At 38.9% G+C, this 22864-nt stretch overlaps 1 protein-coding gene across 3 annotated transcripts in view; it reads right to left on the bottom strand.

Annotated features, from left to right (window-relative positions):
• Nucleotides 1-720: 720 nt before the first annotated feature.
• The window catches only part of mcama (melanoma cell adhesion molecule a), a 68463-nt gene continuing 46319 nt past the window's right edge, over nt 721-22864 (bottom strand). For 2 of the 3 annotated variants that reach the window (XM_026182990.1, XM_026182992.1), the window contains exons 2-16: nt 22109-22239; nt 20044-20269; nt 19861-19931; nt 19634-19721; nt 18899-19078; nt 17686-17813; nt 16171-16315; nt 15508-15623; nt 15122-15263; nt 10540-10670; nt 10205-10346; nt 7533-7568; nt 4599-4725; nt 3508-3625; nt 722-3060 (exon numbers count right to left, since the gene is read on the bottom strand). In XM_026182990.1, the coding sequence (XP_026038775.1) occupies nt 3052-3060; nt 3508-3625; nt 4599-4725; nt 7533-7568; nt 10205-10346; nt 10540-10670; nt 15122-15263; nt 15508-15623; nt 16171-16315; nt 17686-17813; nt 18899-19078; nt 19634-19721; nt 19861-19931; nt 20044-20269; nt 22109-22239 (1790 nt within the window). In that variant the 3' untranslated portion in view covers nt 722-3051. Of the gene's footprint in view, nt 3061-3507; nt 3626-4598; nt 4726-7532; nt 7569-10204; nt 10347-10539; nt 10671-15121; nt 15264-15507; nt 15624-16170; nt 16316-17685; nt 17814-18898; nt 19079-19633; nt 19722-19860; nt 19932-20043; nt 20270-22108; nt 22240-22864 lie in introns of all 3 variants that reach the window. The other variant, XM_026182991.1, reaches the window with a different exon arrangement.

Raw genomic sequence — 22864 nt, 5'->3', positions numbered from 1 at the left:
TTAAGTAGTGATTCTACATTGCTCATGTGCAAATAGCTTTATCTCTGTTGTTGACCTGTCAACGTTGTACACTGCGGGGATAAATGGGGGGAAAAAATTGCATGATAAATCTTCTGCCATCACGTAAGTATGGCTAAGACTGACAAAAGGTGTTTGTTTTAAATCTTCAACTGTATTTGAGAAACAGAGGAGCTGATGTGGGTTGCAAAGTAGCTTGCTTTGAGCAGGTTAAATACTGCAATCTGTGTGAGAGATGCCTATTGGATGTGTAAAAGGGTGTCTGCTGAGCCATCACAGCCTGAACTAACACTGTGCTTAAAATGTTCAGTGTGCATTTTTCCTGTGAGGCACCCAATCACACACAATTTATTTCTGATTTGGGTTCTGAATTTACACTCAGACATCAAACCTATTAAGAACCTCTGAAACAAACCAGCTCACTGGGTTCCTATGTGTTGTTCCCCCACTGTTAAATAAACACTAAATGCTTAAAGCACAAACTTTCAGTGTAGAAAATATGATGTACTTTTGCGCTTTTCCCTCAAAAAAACCCGTCACAGGCAGCAATCCATCCAAGCAGCAAAAATGCAAGACAAAGCCAAAGTACCGAGTCGTAATCATGGTGGCAGCGCCTCCTTTGGAGGCTTTACACTAAATGAAGAGAGAATGGCTGATTTGATTCGCAGCTACATGAGCTAACGCTGCCTGAATTCATTGCAGATGTGAGCTTTGTTTTCTGACCTGCCTCCTTCCAGACTCCAGCTGGAAATCTGAGCTACTGTTGGAGTCACTTCCAGTTCGTGCTGACAGCGGTTTGGAGGCTGCACTCCTTCCTGTCTTCTCACTGTGGGACTGTGCAGAGCTAACACACTGAGCTCACATTTGCTGGGGTTCATATTTAGCCTCTGGGCTCTCACTTCAGAGCTCCCTTATACCTCTGCAAAAGTAATAACACTTTAAATGAAAACTTTAAATGAAACTTTATTTGGCTTTATTTTCTTGCGAAAAATATAAAAAAATGCAAGCTCAAAGAATCACATGTACAGTACTCAATTTACACACGTAGAGAAAAAGAAAGAACACAACATTTTTTTCCCCACCAGTGAAAAAAATCCAGAGCAACAAAACAGAATCAGAAATGTTTCACTGCACACAGGACACTGTCGGCGTTATGGCTTCGTGCAGCTTTTCTAAACCATAATGACAGTTATTGCCTGAGGACAACCTGTACCTGGATATTTCTTCCAACTTCAGCTCAGTGGAACAAAAAAAGACACAAACCAAAAGCAGATAACAGAAAACACATCACTACTTTGTTAATGTTGCAAGTCATTGGGGCAATGTAGCGCTCTCAGCAACAAAGTGTATCTTTTTCACAATGATGTACACAGTGAGCAATATTCACAACACTGGGCCAAAAAAAGGAGCGCACCAATATTTTTGCCTCTTTTCCCTCATCAGGCAGCCGGACTGCATTTGTACAGAGTGTTTAAGGTTAGCCACAGTTTCTGCCTCATGTACTATAATTACATGGGAGTAACAGAGTTGAGCACTTACTGAAATATAAATCGTTGAAGGTGTTTCAAAAAGCTTTGAAGATATTTTTCAAGAAACAAATCAACGTGTTGCTGTGTACAGAAGAATGGAGGCATAAACTCTTGTTTACATTGTACAAATGAGTCGAGGAGAAGCAGCTCATCATTTCTGGATATTGTTTTTTAAACACTGTGAGAAGAGTCTTCCAAATATGTTCAGAAAATCAGTAATGTTTAGTTTTCAGACTTCTGGGTTTGCTGAAGATTGTTCAAGCCGTTCTCCTCCAAAATGACAAACTGTAGACTGATATTTCAAGGTTTGAAAAAAAAGCACTTGCTTTAGTTTGGCAGTCCATAACAGAAATCTTAATGTCTGCAATTTATTTTTGTTGAAGGTTTGTGATAGTTTAATGGTAATGCCAAGCCAAGATTATTTTAATCAGTCTGGCACAATGCTGACCAGAAAACTAAATGTTCAAATCTCAGGTCTTCGCATATAATTTCTCAAAGTCTACAAAAACAAAAAGTGTGGCTGCCTGAGGGGGGAAAAAGCGCAGAGCCTGCAGCCAGACTGGAAAACAGTATCTGCAGCATGTGTGTTGTCTGGACTCACACATGCAAAAACACTGGGACGCCTTTTCAGGCAACTAGCTCTCAGTGGAAACACAAAGCAAACAGCAAACAAACAAATTCAGTGTATGATGTATTCTCAAAAACATAGGCACAGCAGATCTCTAACCTTTGACCTTTTCACCTTCAGTAATAGTTCAAGGCCACCACTAGCAAGTCTGTACAAACATGTATTTACAAACAGTACACGAGCTTGACAGCAGTTTCCAAAGAAGCTGCCAGTGTGTTGTGTCGTTTTGACGCTCAAATTAGTGTTGGGATTAACCTGCTGATGATCATCGATTCGGGCTGAAATTACTCGTCCTTTTCTTAAAGTCAAACACACTGACACCCTCTCAGTATGACTGTATCATTTGGTCTCTGACAACACGTCCTGCCTTAAACATCACCTGGAACCATGAACACGGATCAACATGCACAAGACCCAGACGCTGCCATGAAATGAAAATCTGAGTGCCAAATTCCTTAAATAACAAAATATATATAATATATACACTTTGATAAAAACAAAAAATAAAATAACATGATGCACGTAAGATGCCATCATACACACTGAACAACAGCAAAGAGCTGAACACAGTTTCAGGAAGTAGTACAAGAACTAATGAATGGAAGAAAACATTCACTCAAAAGAAAATACAGATCTCTATGTACATACCTGTGTGTGTTAATGTGTGTGCGTGTGTGAGTGTAATGTGCATGTATGGTTGCAGTTCTGTGTCGATCATCTGAATACTGCTGTGAACAAAGCACGGTGGGTCGAACGTCCAGACTGTGAGGTGGTGTTACTCTGCAGGTATCAGGTCAGTGGGAGCGTCTCCTGCCTCTGCTGTTCCAACACACACCCACTGCCGGCTTCATTTATCCTGCTGTCTGCTGCACATCTTCACAGGGGCTTCACCGGAGACAAAGAGGAGAGCGTCAGCTTCTCAGATACTCCTCTCAGTCCAGTGATCACACTGAATAAATCCTGTTTCCAGCTGCATGCACTACATGACTGTTATTCTATATTTATCACACATTCAGTGCAGCCCTGAATGTTACCCAGAATGCGACGGCACAAATGTCTAACTTGGATCAAACATTTAAGTTTAACTGAACAGCTACCAAACATGTGAAATTAACCACAATATAGACAATTTTCAACTTCCACAGCCTTGGCAGTTATGTTAAATCTTCACAGAATAAAGGCATTTGATGGCAGTTTTAAAAATGCTGTCACTACAAAAATTGTTGTTGGTGTTTGATGAAATGAAAACTGCAGTCATGGTTCACACAAAATTACTGGCTATACATAGAAGTTGAGTGTAAATTGTGACTGTTCATCCACAACAATAGTTACCTGGTCATTAGGCCCCTTTTTGTCTCCGTTGACAGCCTTTAGGAGGACGGCTTCCTCATTCTTTGTGTTGGTCTTCATCTCCACAACAATCTCATCTTTGGTGGTCTTCTCTTTGGTGCTGATGACAGAAAGAGATGTTGGGACATGTATGTCATGGCTAAAGGCCCAGGCATCAGTGCTGGGCTTGATATGATGGCAAATTCCAATTTAGACAGTTTACCTCTGGTTTCATAGACTCAGTAATTCCATTTTTCCTTCTTTTATAGAACATATTAATCTTACACACGACTCAAATAGTCCTTTATTTTTTACACTTGAAGCACTTCACTTTACAGCCAATTCAGAATCACTGCTTAACCTAGCATGCATGTGTTTTAGAGAGCCAAAATCACAGAATTACTTAATCATTTGGAAGAAAAAATGGATGGATGGCTAGATAAATGGCGAGAGTGTAAACCCAAAAATATATAATAAAAAATATATAGTGTACACATTTACTAACACGTTGCAACAGTGCAAACTGGATGCAGGCGTAAAAAATATTGTTGGCAGCGTAGTGGCACGATTGCGTGACCGTGACCCTGTTGCAAATGTATCCCTGTCAGTTCCCTTTTCAAGATGCAAAATATAGGGAGAAAAATATTTAAATAAAGTGCACAAACTGATTTACAAACATCTACGATGTGCAATTTAATTGAGTTGATATTAAACACAGAAAAAGCATGTTTTGTGCTTTATATTGATAAAGAAACAACCTGGGTGTTAGAAAGCAGCACAACTTTTATAAATCACCCAGAAAACTAGCCACACCTGTCAATGCTCTTTAGGGCCTATTTAGTAAATCTGGCCCTCACAGAGTAGCTGGAGGCTTCAGACTGCTCTAGATAGCCTGTTTCAGCCTGTTTTTTCAACTCTTTTATCTCTATGATGCAGACGTTGCTAATATACTAATATCAGGGACATGTGATGCCCGTGAGCACAGAAGCTCCACCTTACATTTTGTTTGCCATGGGCAGCAAGTTATAAAGTTTAAGTGTAAGAATGAGCACAATCGGTCACCTTTAAGCAGAATGAGTAGAGACAATACTTACATCTCCTGCTTGCCAGAGCGTCCACAGGGGATTTTTCCCTTCTTGTGCAGGAAGTAGATTACACTGCCAAGGAAGGCCAGCAGCAGCAGACACACTATGATCACTACAATGATCACCCCACTGCCCTCTGCGTCACAAAAACACAGACAGAGGACACACTGATCATAGGTTCATCTAAAAGGTTAATCAGGTTAACCTAGTTAACTTTATCAATAACGTTTCTGTTTACTGGTTCAACCTGCACATAACAATCACACTACACTGAAGATACATGATTTACTTTAAATCACTCAGTGCTTTCGTGCCTGTTTCATAACATCACTGCAGTCGCCGGAGGAGCTTGTACAGCTTAGACTTTAACAACATGAATATGAAACAGAAAGACGGTGTCACATGTGTGGTGTTGTGAATTTTAAAGCTCTACCAGGGACTTAAAGTGTAAACATTATTGTAACGGCAGCGTTTTCTACTATTCTTCTCTTTAACTTATCTCTTGCAAAACCCTGTAACTATAAGGAAGTATAATGGGGTGTATTTACATACTGCATTACTTGCTGCTCTGCTACAAAGTAGTTTATTTAACAAAGTTCTTCTCTTTACGCGTAAGAAATAATTAACTGACTGTGAAATTATGTCTATTATATTGTCTCTATCATTTAACTGGCAGTGGACGCTGCAGTGCAGCAGGACTGTATGAAAAATCCTTTATTCATTCATTTATAATCATCATTTATTTTGCTCAGCATCTGTGACCCGTAGCCCTAATAATTGACTTCATTTGAATTGCATTATCCATCCAGAATGTAGGGGAGCTGTATTATCACGTCGAAGTCTACTGGAACAGCATTTGTAAGAAGTAATAGACTGGTGGGAAATAATACGAATATTTTAAAGGAAAAACAAATTCTTCCAGGGTAATATTGTATTTTGACTCAATGTGTCATTTCAAGTCCGAAATAGCATTCCTTGATGGCTTTTTCTCACCTCATAAGACTTGCCTGGTTGCATGCCATCATCAAAAAATGTCTTAGACACCTCATGTAGCGGTAACTATCACAAATGTTGTTTTAAGTACTTTGGGGGTGTTTATATGCTGGTCTGTCTGTGACCAATCCTGTCAATGGAATAGTGATGCAGTGATAAAACTTTACCGGTTTAGTAGCTGAAATAAAAGTGAAGGCAGGCATAGTCCAATCAGTGGGCACTGAAGGCATCAGAAACAGAGGCACCATGCCATCACTGGCATCCCACAGCCCTGTTACTCATTAATTTTAGTGTATTTGTAACTCACAATAGCAACAATCGTTATCTGATGCATAAATATGTAATACAAAAGCTTACATCCTTTCCTTTTAATCAAAAGTCTTTAAAAAAACTTTTGCTACATATCATACAGCCACTGGTACATCTGTGTAGTCTCTCTGTGTCAGTTCATTGTATTGTCCGGGTCTTCTATGACTACAAAACTAGCAACAAGGCCAGGTGGTTATAAACTGATCTGCATTTTCTGTTCTTTTAATAAAATAAAAAACAATTAAACGCTTCCACAGTCATGTGTTCCCAAATCTAACTCCAAATTTCTCAGTTTAAATCTCAAATAAATTTTGTAGTTTGTATAAATTCCCTCGACTGCACTGCTCTAAGCCTTCTGAATATATACTCATTGCAATAAAGATGACAGCTCTTTGTGTCACGTTTATCTCCAAACAACAACGACAACAACAACGACAACAACAACATCTACGACAACGTAAAAACTACAAATTTAACCAAGTGGCTTAATAGCCTCTTTAATAGAATTCTTAACCTTTGCATAGGTGCGTGGGATGAGAGGCTATATAACCTTTGGCACTGAAACATAATTTTGCACAAACAATGTGAATGAGACACTCAGCGTGCAAAGACATGGACAGAGAGGTGACATGGGCAGAAGGATTAGAATAAAGTGATACTATTATCTTTCTATTCTGCTTTCCTAGAGAAAGATGCATCCAAAGCCATCCAATGTAAGGGAGAACTACTAAGAAGTTAGTTTTGAGGACTTCTTCAGGTGTTTTTATACCCGTGGACACACTTCACACTTCACAGTCAGAATTCAAAGGTCATGATATTTTTTTTGCATTTCATCCACTGAAATATCCACGAGTGTCCTGAATCCATATAAAAATTGGGAAGCACACCAAACACGGTGCATAGTGTTAATTCACTCTAAAAATACACATAACTGCAGTATTTTGAGTCCAGCCAATCTCCATGTGAGATAACTACAGCTCCCGATAACGCAGTAAATAAAAGTAAACAAGAATTTACTTCCTATGAGCACTCTACCCTAAATGGAGCACACACTGGGTTTTTTACTGTTGTTTTGGTTCCTTTGTATGGCCCATAGGGCCGATGAAGATTTAACAGTGACTGCTCAGATAACGTCAGAAAATTACTTTAATGCCCCTCGCCACAAATAAGTGCAAATTTTCCAGGTATGTAAAAATCTGCTGTAAAACAAGAGGGGTGTCTGGAAAAGTCAGTAAAAGTGAGACAGTGTCTGTTTTTAGTGTTTAATAAGTTATTTTATTTGTTTTAAAAATTCTGGTATAAATAAATAGTATTTGTACCAGGGCAGAGTGTTTGGTCTACGTACCATTCTAGCTTCTGCTGTGCTTGAATTTGCTGGTGTTACGATTTTTTAGTCTATATCAAACAGAAAATTTAATGTGCCCACAGGCCATCCCAAAGATCTGCCAGCGAACCAAAGACAGGACTCGTATCGAGTCACTGAAAAGGATTGATAAATAATGTATGGACTCATCCAACCCTTCACTGTCACACACAAAACTTAAGTCAAAAGCGTGAAAACTGAGACACAAGTTGATAGAAAGTGAACGAAAGAAAAATAGGCGTCTTTAACAAGAAGAGACTGAAGGGCAATAATCTTACCAGGAGTGAAGGGAGCAGTTGTGGTGACCCTGGGAACTGTGAACAAGTAGAACAAAACTTAGAGCGGGTAGCTGTTCATGTCTACCAACATCCGCAGAGCACACACAGACACTCAGATTTAACTGGATTCTTTTCATTTATTATAAAAATCTACTTGGACTGTGTAACACAAGTTTCTGAAGCATGCAAAGCACTTTTCAAAGAATCAATAATGAGTCACTCAAAGATGTTCAAAAAGCTACTTTAACATGCGCCCTTATTCACAAGGGGTCGCCACAGCGGGTAGCTCCACATATTTGATTTAGCAGACTTTTACGCCAGATGCCCTTCTCGACACAAACCCCGAGGGATTTGTGTCTCCTCCTTGGACCGGAGCAGGGATTTTTCACTTGTTAGATATTTGATCATTTAAACAAAGATCAGTTTATTAGCTGGAACAAGGGAAAGTTTCAGATATTGTTTAAAACATAGCTACCAGTTATTGAGTTCAGTTTGGTAGCTGCAGGCTTCTTTCGTTTTATTCAACTGAATGTGCTTTTTTTTTCTTTTACTTCGATCTAAATCTGAGGTTTAATGCAGCAGCCTTCAAGCAATCACAAGACTTAAAGAGATGTTAAAAAAAGAAAGAAAGAAATACTTTGGTTTTTCAAAGATATGTTTGAAAATATCCATGATATCCAAGAATCCATGAGAACCTTTTTATCAGTAATCATAGGGAGACGTGTAATTTTCTGAGAGGCCAAAATAGGTAAGAATCACTGCATTTATGTGATAAACTAAGGTGTGATGTATTTACTGTGGTCTAAACCTCTTAACAATCATTACCACTGACATTCATTCAAATTAAGTCTGATACGAGGTGTCATCATAAAGCCTTTGTGTGACATCCGTGTCACAAATGTCATGTAACATCCGCAAGTACCTTAAGAGGACACATTTTACTATCACAGAGACTGTCGAGGTGGACCGGACAATAAAACAAAAGAAAGCTTTATTCTGTCAAGGAATAGAGCTGCATCTATATTTCTTACAGAAGGAGACACAGACAGAGACTTTAGATGCTACTGTAAAATTTTAAACCCTTTTGCTATCTGTGACTAGAAGTCTGACTTTGTTTATCCCTAATCTAGAACTAACCTGCTCTGGAGCAGATTAGTACAAGCCTTCAGTCAGGAGCATGACCAGGAGCATGCTCAGCACATTCATTTGCAATATGAATTAATTGCTAAGGGTAAGATTATAAAAACCAAACTTCACGAGGAAACCACGTGAGCAAGTGGTGTGCACCACTCTAAGCCATTTTCAGTCATCACTCACCCTACTCGAGTCCCTGTAACTTTGTCCTTCAAACCTAACTTCCAGAGAGAGATTTTAAAGAGGGAGGAAAGGGATTTGGGAAGCTCTGCCCAAGGAATGACTTTAAAGGTGAGATTGGTCAAATTTAAAGCAGGTGTGTTTTTTTGATTTTTTATGGATGGGGGAGTTAATAGCTTCACCTCATGAATGCATTCTGGCCTAACGGGTCTTCTGAAAAAACAAAAAAAAAAACAAAAACAGAAGACATGTTAGGCCTGGGCTTCTTGGGCTGAGGAGGAGGGAAAGTTCACCAAACCTTGAATGATTTGGGGGCTACAATAAGTTCATCAAATAAGAAAGACCCACGCTGAGTTACAATTATAGTGCATGAGAAGTAGTGATGTTTGGTTAAAATGTGACAATCAATTTTTTGGTGTGTCCTCAAAGTGCCTGAAAAATGCATTTAATCTATTTAATACTAAAAAGTCATCTGCTTGTTTTATATCATCTCACGGTACCCTGAGACTCTTCTTTGCAGACATGTATGCACGCAAACATCACCACATATATTTGTACCACATTTTCTCTATATTGCTTATTTTATTGTTTTTTATTATAATATTCATGTTGAAAGTCCAGCGTGTTTTTGAAAGTCGTGTATTTTCAATGTGCAAATACGAAGGAAATCAGACACTAACGTTGTGCACTGGGACGTTACTAATGATTAAGAAAAAGTATGAAGAAGATGTTTGAGGGCTTTCTCCATATGTGAATTCACAAAGCATAATCAACACACCAGCAGTGCCTCTACAAAATGTTTCATTTCTCCAACTGCACGGATAAAAGGAATCAGCATTATGAATACTGAGCAAATGACTTCTGATTAGATTTAGGAAAATAAATGTTTTCTGGAAAAACCATGTTTCCAATCTTTCCTTTTGCACAGTTATTACAGAGCAGGCGGCTAGTAAGTAAATGGAAAATGTATTTGAAGATTTAATGTTAGAACCAGGGCGAGCTAATGATGTTCATTCATTTAGACTTGAAAAGCAAAATAAGTTTTAAGTTTCAGCACTGATGCTGCCTGGAAGAGGTCAGAAAATTCTGTCCTCTTCATAGCTGTACTTTTTAACTCCCTTAATTAGCCAGGAGCCAAATATTGTGCAAGAGTTGTGGCACTGTGTGTAACAGTCCTGTCAAATGGGAATGCAAGCTGGAATTAAACGAGCTAAAAGATGAAAGAAAACTTGTAAAGCTCTTTAGCACCGAGAGTTTCCAAACTAGCATGCTGGAGCAAAGGTTAGCATTGGGAAAACATATATGTAAATGAAGTCATAGTTATAGTGTTCTGGTGTAAGTGAGAGAGAGGCACTTACTGGCTTTGATTTTGAAAATCTTGACGCCAGAGCCCCTGTCACTGGAAACGTTGCACTCAGCGGTGATGTCCGAGGTGACTTTGACCGATACCACGCTGTGAGTCATGTGCTTATGTGTTTTTTTATCCACTTCATGCCAGCTCTGTGGAGACACACAAACACACTAACTAAAGCTGGACTAAAGCTGTTTGAGAATACTGTAATAAATGCTAGCATCATCGTGACATGTAAACAATAATAACAAATCGAGCTAGCTTCGACTGAACATGAACATTGTAGGACAAATGTCATCTCCCACTGTGAAGTAAGTTTGCACTGCGAGGCAGACTAAGTACCTGGCTGCCAGTGATGTTCCAGGAGATGCTTGGCAGTGGATTGCCCAGAGCCTCACAGCTCAGGTTCACCACCCTGCCTTCCACTTCATCTAGCTGGACCTCCTCCTCTGAACCCACCAGTTCAGGACCACCTAGAAGCACACATAAAGAAATGAAGATCATTACATGTCAGTGACAACACGGTCAAACTCTCACAGCCTTAATGAAGTCTTTCTAGTTTAAGTTCTAAGAATCACCACAAATCCCATCACTTGGCTGACATTTACTGTAATTAGTTTTCAGGGCAAATCAGAGGGATGTAAAAACAGAGGGAGCAAGTCATGACCAATAAAGAGAGTGCAACAAAAACATGTCCACATATCTAATGCTGTTTTCACAATTCATTTTTTCCCTCCAGGTCACATAGGTCCTCCTCTCAATAACTTCTCTCAGAGAAACTAAAGGGCTTTGCTGTTATTGCCCCCAGACTCTAGAGTAGTCTGCCAGCCCATGTAACAACCTGTGCAATCAATGACGCTTGTACGTCACCTCTAAAACCTCAAAACTGCCTATTTTAGTCAAACATTTGTCGCTCTTCAATTTCAACAGTTTTTCCACCACTATTAGAGTTTGTGGGGTTTTTTAAACCCTATGTCTAAATTTTATTTTGCCATGTTTATTATATTTTATTGCTGCTATTGTTCTTGTGTTATTGTAAGGAGACCTTGAGGGTCTTAAAGGCGCCTATAAATAAAATGTATTATTATTATTAATATTATTATTATTAGGTATATATTTATTTTTATTTTTGACTTATTCTGAAATTGTTCTTTTTTTTGGAGACCTAGAAAACACTTGGGGTCAACTAATAGTTATAAAATGCATTATATGAATAAAATTGACATGACTTGATATGTGAACTCTGAAGAATGCAAATCAAGTCTGAAGTTGCCCAAAGCGCTCTTTTCTCAAATCCAACAGATGCAGGACACAGAACACAGAAAGCTCGATGCATTCTGCACGCTGAAAATACTTTTCAGCGCGGGGTGGTGTCTGACTAGAGCATGCCAAAGGCAGAACACATGACTGCTGTGAATTCTCCACATAATTATCTGCTCTACCCAAACAAATGGGGAAAATTCTTTAATGTGTTGTCTGAGTGATTTGCACATTTGCAATCTAGAATGGAGCTCCTCGGGGTCATTTCTCGAGTATTTTACAAATGGTGTGTAAAAGCTCGATTCTCAGGCACAGAGATAACAGTCCTGTTTTAGAAACCAAAAACATCCACATTACGAGGTTGCAGGGATGGTAAAGTTGAAGTTGCACAATTGTCACCCAAGAGGTCACAGTTTGTAAAGTGAATAGTTTACTAAATTAAGTTGATTTTCACTCGCTTTAGTTCTGCTTTCAACTACGGGCTGACTGACTAACAGTTACCAGTTACCAACATCCATTATTACTGCAATATATAACTGCACAAAATGCTAAGAAACAATTGCTAAATAGCTACAGTAGTAATTTGTACACTCTTTTCAAAAACCTTAAAACTGAACCTTTGAGTCAATTCATGCAGTTGCAGGATGGTGGAAATTATGAGTGTGACACAGTCAAGGCCCATGAATAGCAGCAAGTTGGTTAAATGGGGGGAAATTATGACTTTTTTTGAGTGGAGCAAACCACCATCTAAAGAAAAGAAGAAAAAAAGCACAGGAAGTCTTGCATAAGCTTGTCTTGTGACTTCAGTTGGATGTCAACAGCCCTCAGTACGAGCACTTCATCTGTCAGTAGACGTTCTCTAACACTAGCATGGTGCCAACCAAGTGTGAAAGACGCCCTCAACCAAACATGTCTTCTCAGAGAAACTAAGTTACTTTGATTTATCTTTATTACAATTTTCCAACCTCACCTAATTTTCACTCTAATATTGTTTATTTCCCATTGGTTTGTCGTTATTATTATTATTTTTTCTTTTTAGTCACGTTTCATCATTTTCTTGGCTCTCCACTGGGACCCAATCTGTGGATCGCACTAAACCATCCAACCAGTAGCATTACTGAGAGTTGAAAAACTGTCTAAAGTCTTTCATCTTTAATAAAATGATCAGCGTTCTGCTCTACCAGGTGTAACAATTGAGTTTAACATCCAGGCATCCATGAAAATGGAATTTATGACCTTTAACGGAGTTAGAAGTTAGCAGGAAGTTAGCTCGCTAGCTTCTATCTAAATACAATATAGCATGTCCTGACTGCGGGGTTTTGGAAACAAATTAAAACGTACAGCTCTGTTATCACTTCCAACATAACTGAAGACAGAAAACTAAACAGCAGTGACGTTTGTAGGGTTACTGAAGTTTGGCTAGCTGGTATATAATGATGTGCTACGTGACCGCTAGCGACACAGCTATGTTAGCATAATATAAACAAGCTAACTTTTTTTCCACTCGATAAAAGTTAACGTGAGTGTTCTCGGTGGTCAGGAACAAATGTAATCGCATGGCAGGATGCTGTAAAAGGACCAAACTTCAGCCAGGAGAACAACTGAGATAATCCATCCACAATACGAGGTTAGTCATTCATATACTGCTGCATGGGCTGGGCTGTAGTTACATCCTAAGGGTTTAAAAACTGAGCTTAAATAAATGATTAGCGGTAATAAAAGCCGAGGGAGGTCAACAGTGATCACTGACTGTTTTAGGAGCTTTTTGAGATTAAATAGAAGAAAATGCATAACATTAAACATGTTAGCGACACAAAAGCCATATTAAACGCAGACTACTTTAGGCCTGGAAGTAGGATTCGTGATGACCGGATAGATAGTTAGTTAGCATATCGTTAAGGCTGGATCAGGTGAGACCGAACCCACCCTTGTTAAGCTGCAATAGCCTTAAGCTTCTGGGAATTTCCCATGATGGACAAATGTTTCTTCTTCACTCACCTCTTTTCATTCTGTGCCTTTATAAACTACTCTGTATTAGTTATTATTAATCTCTGGCCCTTTTCCACAGTCTGTCTTTTGTCTTGTCTCCCCCAACTCACCATCAATCAGGCAGAGGTTAGCCCCTCTGTGAGCCTGGTTATACCAAATATTAAAAAGGTTTCTCCTTTCCAATGTCATCAATGTCACTGCCAAGGTTGTGTGATTGTTGTTGTTTTCTCTGTATTATTGTAGGGTGTCTACATAACTCTCTCTCCCTCTATATACACATATACATTTTATATATATATATATATATATATATATATATATATATATATATATATTAGGGGTGCAACAATACACAAAATTCACGGTTCGGTTTGATACTTTGGTGTCACAGTTCGATATTTTTTCGATACAAAAAAATGTTCATGCTTTTTTAATTTGTCATTTATTAAATTTATAAATATATATTTTAACTCAAAAGTACAGTTTTTAAATTTAATGTTGCTGAAACAACAAAGTAATAAAAAAATAAATCTATCTGATCGAGAAATCACTCATCTTTGGAAAAGAGAGTTTATTACAGAGAAATGGCTCTTTCCAAAATAAAAGCTATACTATACGCTTCTTCTGGGCTATACTCTCAGCAGCATATTAAACATATCAGGTCCCCATAAGGAGAATCATGTGCTAACGGCTGTCTAAATGACTCAGGTAAAGTTTGTAGCATGCGTGCTTGTTGTTTTTGTCTGCTTCCACTTGTCTTTGCACTAGGATGATGTCGGCGTAAATGTGCAGTCATATTCGTTGTATTCCCACTAGTGCTGTCAGCGTTAATCTCATTGAAATGATGTTAACGCCACAACACGGCAAATCTCCGTTAACGAGCTACCGCGGATCGCCCCGTGCGTGGGGCTAGACGGCCAACACGTTAACGTGCTAACGCAGTAGTTCCCAGTATTTGAGCATTGTGTTGCACATCCGACATACAGTTTTACTTTTGTCCATGACGCGCTTACCTTCAGGGTCATACTTCACATGAAGACCAAAATAGTTCCAAAGTCCAGATCTGAATGAGGGTGGGGGAGGTTCAATTTGCCATGTTGCAACGAGCTTAGCTTCTGTCTTGCTAGCTTGTGCTGCGCTCAGTGGATCTGCGCTCGACAGTACAGGCTAGGCGGAGTAGTCGAACGCAGATCCACTGAGCTCTCAACACAGACAGCATCGTCAGAAGAAAAGTTGATAAAATAAATTTAAAAAAATTGTATTGTTCGATATAAATGCGTACCAAACAAAAAGAACTGTATCAAACGGTTCAATATCGATATGAGTATCGTTGCACCCCTAATACACATATACACACACATATATATATATATATACATATACATATACATATATATATATACATATATACATATACATATACACATATATATATATATATATACATATACACATACACACACATATATATATATATCTATATATATCTATATATATATATATATATACACACATATATATCTATATATATATATATATATATATATATATATACACACACACACATTTACATTATATACATATAATACATCAAATTGGGGGGAAAAAAGAAAAACGATTTCCTTGCAAGTAAAAGTGATGGGAAGTTGTTCTAGCAGTGCAGGGGATTACTAACCTTGGACGATGATTTTAACAAAACCGTTGGTTTTCAGGTTAGGCAGGGAGGGGACCGTCACCTCACATTTATACACCCCACTTCTTTCATAGGTGGCATTCTGCAGGTGGAACGTGTTCCCTCGACCCACCACCATCCCATCCTATACATATCCACAGAAAAGATGCACAAACATAAAAAAAGGCTATGATAGCTGGTCAATCCACTGTGGCTACTACAGAAACATCATCTCATCTATTAAATAGACTGGAACAGTCGCAGAAATGTATCTTCCCTTCAAGGAGAACTAGAACAGCAGTGATGTTTACTTACTTCTGTTTCTTTCTTTTTTACTCTGATCAAAGGAAGCAGCTGTAAACTCAGTGTTGTGTTTTAAAGGTTCATACCTTGTACCAGACAGTAGATGTTGAGCGGGAGGACAGAGCATTGCAGGTTGCAGTCAGATCTTCTCCTTTGTGCATTAACTCTTCATCTTTTGGTACCACAACAGCTGTATCCAAATCTGCACACAAGAAAAAGAGACAAAACAAGATATGTGAAAACACAGTTTAAAACAGGCTGTAATTAACAGAGTAAAAGAATCTGTGAATTAAACTTGGTTTTGAACCAAAAAATATGCAAGCCAAGCTTGCCAATTAACAGAAATGCAAAACTCAAAAGTCTGCAAAGACAGGCAGGAATTACGTCCATTGAGCTGTTGGGCAGCTTTGAAGGTTTAATAGTAACAGCAGCTTAACATCCCCCCAAAAAACCCAGAACAGCAATGAAGAAACCATGTACTGTAGAACAAAATACACAGAATTAAAATTAAAAGCCTTTTTTCTAGCAGAAGCAGAAAGATTTACTTTGTGGTAAATACAGGATATGTCGAGTTTAAATCAACATCAGAGCTTCTTACTATAATATAAGAAAAAAATATTTAAAATTAGAGAAAGAAAGTCTTCAGGTTTAGAGGGAAACCTGAGAATTATTAGTAAACTTTCATTTGTACAAAACTGTTTCCTCCCATATGTAAGTATGTATGCCATTCATATCAAGTTGCTCCTTACAATGCACTTTGAGCTCCACTTCTCCTTTGACTTCCATGACGCCATCGCCTTTCAGAGGGTGACATTGGTAGGTGCCGCTATCTTTCCGTGACACTGATGACAGGATCAACACATCCCTACTGCTCTCGAAATTCACATCAGGCTCCTGCAACAAATACTTTCATTTTAATTTTCATCTAAATACATTTTACTTTGGTGTAAAAGCAATAACAGGTAATAATAGTTTGCCTTTGACTTCACTGTACCATATTTGGGCTTGATTAAAAAAAAAAAAAAGATAAATGCCTAATTGAAAATATTATTGGCAGGAAGCAAAAAAGCAGTAATTGACTTTTATCTATCAAAAACAGAATCTGTGGTTGGCAAAGAGTTTCCTCAATCCTCTAGTGAATCAAGTAGTCTTTTGTGTCCTCTTAGAGAACGACCAAAGACAGACTCAAAATTAGTAACTTTAAACACAAATATTTGATGAATTAAAAGCAGATCCTTTCTTGTAACCTGCTATCTTAGACAGACAGTCACTTAGAAAAAGAGTTGATTTTTTTGTCCAACTTTACCAAAATCTTCTGAAGGGACAACAACAAAGTCACCCACTATTTATGGGTGAGTCCATTAATAATAAGCACATATGGCCAGACAATTACCAAGTGTACATACGAGAAAGCAAAACTAAAAGGCACATAATGTCTGTTGCATTATTCATTACAGTGCAAAAACATTCTGTATACAGCTATGATACAACTGTTAATACATCATGAAAGGTCTTATGGACATTAAAAGTGATGGGGTGAGTTATTAAAACTTTTCAAGATCTGTTTATCTGAAATTCCAGAAATTGGCTAGAGTCAAGAACACAAATTTTTGTTTCACCTTCATAAATACTAGTATGATCAGGACAGTGCAGTAAGGATCTTGTAACAAAAGAGTTCATTTTACAGTTCTGTTTATCATTCAATGGATGTTCCACACTTCAAACGGCTTGACTGACATCATTTTTTTACCATCTTGTCTGAGTTTTTAGCTGTTACTGTGTGAATAAATCATGTAACCTCGATGATGGCTTAACAAAATGGAGAACTTTTCTTTATTTTCTCAGAAAAAAATCTTTTCCAATTACTCTTATGTGCCCAAGTCAACAACCGCGAATAAAAAACCCTGACAGCCAAGTTAAGAAAAGTTGACAAAAGTGGACAATACAAAAACTCAGCTCACTGCCACTTCAACTTTTCTTAATTCGGCTGAGCTGAGGTTTTTCATTGTCTATAAGTACAATGAGTGCGTGTCTGACATGGGAATGAGTCCTACCCATGAGCCCTGTCATTGTGGCCTCTGGTCTCAGACCCCAGCCTGGACCTGCAGGGTCAGAGCTGACAGAGTCTTCATAGACCTTGCACACTCATGTCTACATGGGTCCCTGTGAGCTATGCATATCAAAAACATTCCCTACATGTCTCTTGTGTGTCACCCATTCTCTCTCTGGGACTTGCAGGATGAGAAAAGGCCGTCCATTCTTACTTCTACTTTGTTGAAAATGAAGTGCGGTGGGGGGTTGCCATCACCCTGGCAACGCAGCTCCACAGTATCCCCCTCTTTGACCAAGCCCTGGGGCGACTCCTTCCAAAGCTCCACCATGGTGGTGGGGTCTGTACGCACACACAAAATCAAATTAAGCAGGCTTATTCAGCAAGCTGTTAAAGTCACTTTATAACGCCATTTCCATATTGCTGACAGCACAGACTGCATTTGGCTCTGCCTGCCAATGAAGGAAAGAGGAGATACTGAGGCTGTTAAAATTCTTATAGGTGACGGAAATTGAAATGAAGTTTGTTTTGATATTTATTTTTAGTGAAACAAGGTCATTTTATGAGTTGAGGACATTTTTAAAAAGTTGGGGCCCAAAGAAGAAACTACTGTACTACTACTGTAAACACCATCTTAGGATGAGTATGGACAGATGCTGTGAAAGACAAGAGACTTATTTTGGGATTTGTGTGATATTGTCTCTGTTTTGATGGCTTTTGTTTTTCATTCTTACAGAATAAACTAAACCAGCATGGTTAAAAATGGTGAGCAATAATAGCTGTAGCTTCAAAAACACCTTTTTGTACATTTCGATACAACAAGCATAAACGTTAACAAGTAATCACTGCAGCTCCTTTGATGTGTGTCTTATGAATATTCCACCGACTGTGAGCAAGTTCAAACAAATTAGCATCTATTACAGTAAAATGAAACACAAGCAGCTTCCTTTGAGGATGAAGCCAGTTACCCAAATACAAAACAAAGGAAAAGGATTTCATATATATCCAAGGTGTTAATATTTCTGTTACGTTATGCTCTGTTATGACACTACATATAAAAAAGTGATAATCAATTAACAACAAATGCTATAAAACAGACCAGAATGTTAGCTACAGTTCAGCTCATGATACATCACAACTCACAGGTTAATGTGATGTTTGAATACTAGAAATAAGGTTGTGAAATCTCTTTTAACAAATTATCCTGTACATAAACAAATTCCCACAAACCCAGTTAACCTGGATAAACTAAAAGTTTATAAATAAACTTGATGAAAGACTAATAAAGTCATAAAGAAATAATTGCTTGACGTTATTGCTTCTAAAGATGGTTCTATAAGCTACTGAATCTTGGGTTATATATTTACTTAGTACACTTATTTTCTTAAGTTTACATGACAATATAAAAACCCTGAGTGTTAACTCACAGTGGACAGTGATGTTGACGCTTGGGGACTCGATTGTCCTGATACCGTCCGGGACAAAGAAGCTGACTTCACAGGAGAAACGGGCATCCTTGTCCTCCTTTTCCACCTTGTATTCCAGAGTGCTCTGGACGCTGTAGAGGTCACTGGACATCCGAGAGCTCAGGATCACTATGTTTACACCTGGAAATTGGACAAGACTAAATGTGAACATGCATCGACCAACACCATTATGTAATTTAATTGCAATATGCACAATGCAGCATCATGCAATCAGCTAATCTGAACAAAGTGCACATATTTTGCTCCTGTTTGAGTCCTTGTTCATGGGAACAGTTACAGAGTTACACTAGGCTAATATTGTGTTCCCATACTAACATGATCACAAGGTAAAAACACAGACATTTAACATGTAGTGGTTAACATTGTTACAACTTCAATCCAGCTTTTAGTATAGCTTGCAGGCAGTTTTTCCTCTAGTGCTGGACATTGTCAAAGGCAGCCTACATAGAGAAATATTTACTGAAGGTGATGGATGTACTGATCCAGTATGACAGCATTCTTTTAGATAACTACACGTATGCATTTTATCATTTCCTAGCTGGTATGTGCAAAAAGGATTTTCTGTTATAGTCCTGTGGGGTGTGTTTCAGAAAACTATAATAAAACAGGAGAAAAGTGAATTTTAAACAAAGGGAGATTTATTTCTTATTTGATCCATCTGCAGTTTGTACTCACGTCCTGATTCGTTCATCAGTGGCTCGCCGTCCCTGTACCAGGTGATGTTAGGTTTAGGGAAGCCGTTTCGTGTCTCACATGATGCAACCTGGGTTAAAGGTCACATAGAGAAATCTTTGCTATCTTTAACTTGGTAATTTATTTGTTTTAGTGACTTTCAGATGCCTCCTTCACATTGCCATCTCAAAGAATATTTATTTGTCAGCATCTAAAATTGAATGGCTCACCTTAGATGGTGTGTCTTTAGTGACAGATATTCCAGTAGTGACACTCTCAATCTCTGGAACATCTGGAGGAGCTGAATAAGAAACAAAAAACAATTGTAGTGGTTTATAATAAATAAAGATAGAGCTCAGTGACATTCTAAATGTTCCTTTAGATCGATTAGCTTGTTTTCTGTGCTTTCTTACCAAATACTCTGAGGTGTGTCTTGCGCACCCCGCTCCCAGCAGCCAGCCCATTAACATGGCAGTAGAATTCCCTCTCGTCAGACAGTCTGACGTCCTGGATTGAGAGTCGAGTTCCTTTCTCGTCAGTAACCACGTTAATGCGGTCGGTGTAATCTGTGCCGCTATCAATCAGTTCTTGATTGGCATCAGCGTAATAGAGCCGTGACCGCGAGCCACCACGTTCAGCCTAGTAGAGAAGGACATACAGTAAGAACATGGCATATTTAAAGTTCAATCACTCTTTTTCAGTCAACTCAGTTTTTCCTACACAGAAAAACAGTTTGCCTAATGGGCAATTCCCTGGCTTTTATTTTGAAAGTTTAGCTGTTGCTAAACAGCTATTCCTACTGACTGGCTCATGTCCCTCTGAGCTAGAAAATCATAACAAGCACTGGCATCCGAAACAAAACGTCCAAAATGGCCAAGTTGGAGTTCATCCTCGCCCCCAACCAGCCGTGGCAGATGGTTGCAGCTCCCTGAACCTGGTTCTGCCTGTTTAAAAGCAAGTTTTTCCTTCCCACTGTCACCAAGTTCTTGCTCATAAGGAGTCTGATCACTGGGTTTTCTTAATTTACCGTATTTTCACGACCATAAGGCGCACTTAAAAGTCTTAGATTTTCTTCAAAAAGTACGGCGCGCCCTATAGCGCAGTGCGCCCTGTGTGTTGTAAGGAGGACGTAGTAGAGAACACCATGAGAACGCTAAAGGGTGAAGTGTGGGCGCAACCCTGAAAATGGCAAAGAGACACGCTTATGAAGCACAGTTTAAACTGAAGGCCATCAGCTACGCGGAGGAACATGGAAATCAAGCAGCGGCGAGAGAATTTAAGATTAACGAATCGATGGTTCGCAAATGGAGGAAGCTAGAAAACAAGCTCCGGCAGGTCAAGAAAACGCAGCTGAGTTTCCGCGGACATAAGGCGAGGTGGCCCGAGTTGGAGGAAAGACTCGAGCGGTGGATCATCGAGCAAAGAACGAGCGGGAGAAGCGTTTCGACGGTCACCATTCGGCTAAAAGCAGTTTCACTTTCACTTTTTATGAAACTGTGCCATTTTTCCATCCAGGATTGTAGATGCTTGGGCTAACATGTCTGCTGGCACTGTTGTTCGAGCTTTCGCAAAAGCCGGCATCATTTCCGAGGAGCCGCACGGCACGGAAAGTGACTCTGACAGTGAAGAAAGTGAACCTGGCATGTTTGATGGAGATTTAGCGCAGCTGTTCAGTTCAGACACAGAGGATGAGGACTTCGATGGGTTTGATTGATGATAAAAATGTGAGTACCAAACTTCGTTTTGCTCCTGCTTTATTTTTAAAGGTAGAAACGCAAAATGATGACTCCGCGGGGGTCTAAGGTAGAAAACCAAAATGATTGCTCTCCGGGGGTCTAAGTGTTAAATACGCACACTTGTATGCTTGTGTGTTGTTGATGATGACGATTACTGGTAATAAAAATGTGAGTAAGGTACCAAACTCAGGTTTGCTCCCGCTTTATTTTTAAATACGCATACGGTACTTGTATGCGCCCTGTGATCCAGTGCGCCTTATGTGTGTGTTAAATACAGTAATGGCACACATAACTGAGACTGCGCCTTTTAGTACAGTGCGTCTTATGGTCGTGAAAATACGGTACCTTAATTTAACTTACCTCAAGTTCCTTGAGCCAACCTTTGCTGTGTTTTGGTGGTATAAATAAAACAGAATTGAATAGAACTCACTTAAGAAGCTTGGATTTTTTATTTTTAAACTGCACATTTGAACCCTATTTACATAAGAAACCCTGCTATGTGAACAGATCTGCATGAATCAAAATAAATCTAAAATGAATGAGAGCCTCAAAGACTTAGGATTGCATGTTACTTCACAAATAGAGCACTTTAAGAAATCTCTGGAAATTACACAAAAGTTTGATGTTGCAACAAAAAAATGGAGCTCAGGGCTCCCTAATGGTGAGGTAATTGCTTGACTTTAAGACTTCATATAACAGCAGTTGATAGTTTCAGATAGTCTGAGCATCAATTTTCACTCACCGCAAACCACTGGATCAAAAATCTGGGCTTGCTGTCACTGTTCGTGGAGGTGTACTGGCAAAGGATCTCAGCCATGTCACCGATGTACACATCCACAGTCTCATTCATAGACAGCTCTACCTTGGCCAACACTGAAAAAGACAGAAATACATGTGCATAAATCAACTTTATGCTTCCTGTAAGCACTACATGGTTATCAAACATTATTCAGGAATCGTGTAAATCCAGAGAGCATTGTCCAGTGAAATTGGATGTATTCATCCTTACCAAACTTTAATTCTTAAAATATGTTTTACTTCTTAAAGCATTGCTCCTGACAGATGATTGACTGTCTTCTCAAGCCAAACTGAAGCTAGGCTGCCCTGTTAGCACAACAAAGAAGAAAAGGCTTCCTGTCCACATGGCATAATTTTAATCTCCCTTCTGCCTGACTGACTGTAACAAAAAAACCCACAAAAACATCTTGGCCAGAAATGTAGTTCCCTAGGCGCCGTTGGGAGAATGCAGGCAAGAAAAAGACTAGCCAGTTTGACACTGTGCTGTTGATTCAGAGAGCCAAGAGCTTTTTCAGCCATGTTGGACTTGGCTGCTGTTCCAGAGGGGCCCACTCACACAGTGATGAAAAAACAGAAGGATGGCACAATAACGTGTATTTTCTCTGCTTAATCTTGTTTGGAGTTACTTTGCAAAATGGCACAAGATACCCCCACCTTCTTACACTGTCAGGCGTCACCATGCGATAACCATTACAGTAAC

Source organism: Astatotilapia calliptera, chromosome 10 (genome assembly GCF_900246225.1).
Source record: "Astatotilapia calliptera chromosome 10, fAstCal1.2, whole genome shotgun sequence".
Classification (NCBI taxonomy): domain Eukaryota; kingdom Metazoa; phylum Chordata; class Actinopteri; order Cichliformes; family Cichlidae; genus Astatotilapia; species Astatotilapia calliptera.
The sequence above is the reverse complement of the archived record's forward strand: the minus strand, read 5'-3'. Positions and strand labels throughout refer to the sequence as shown.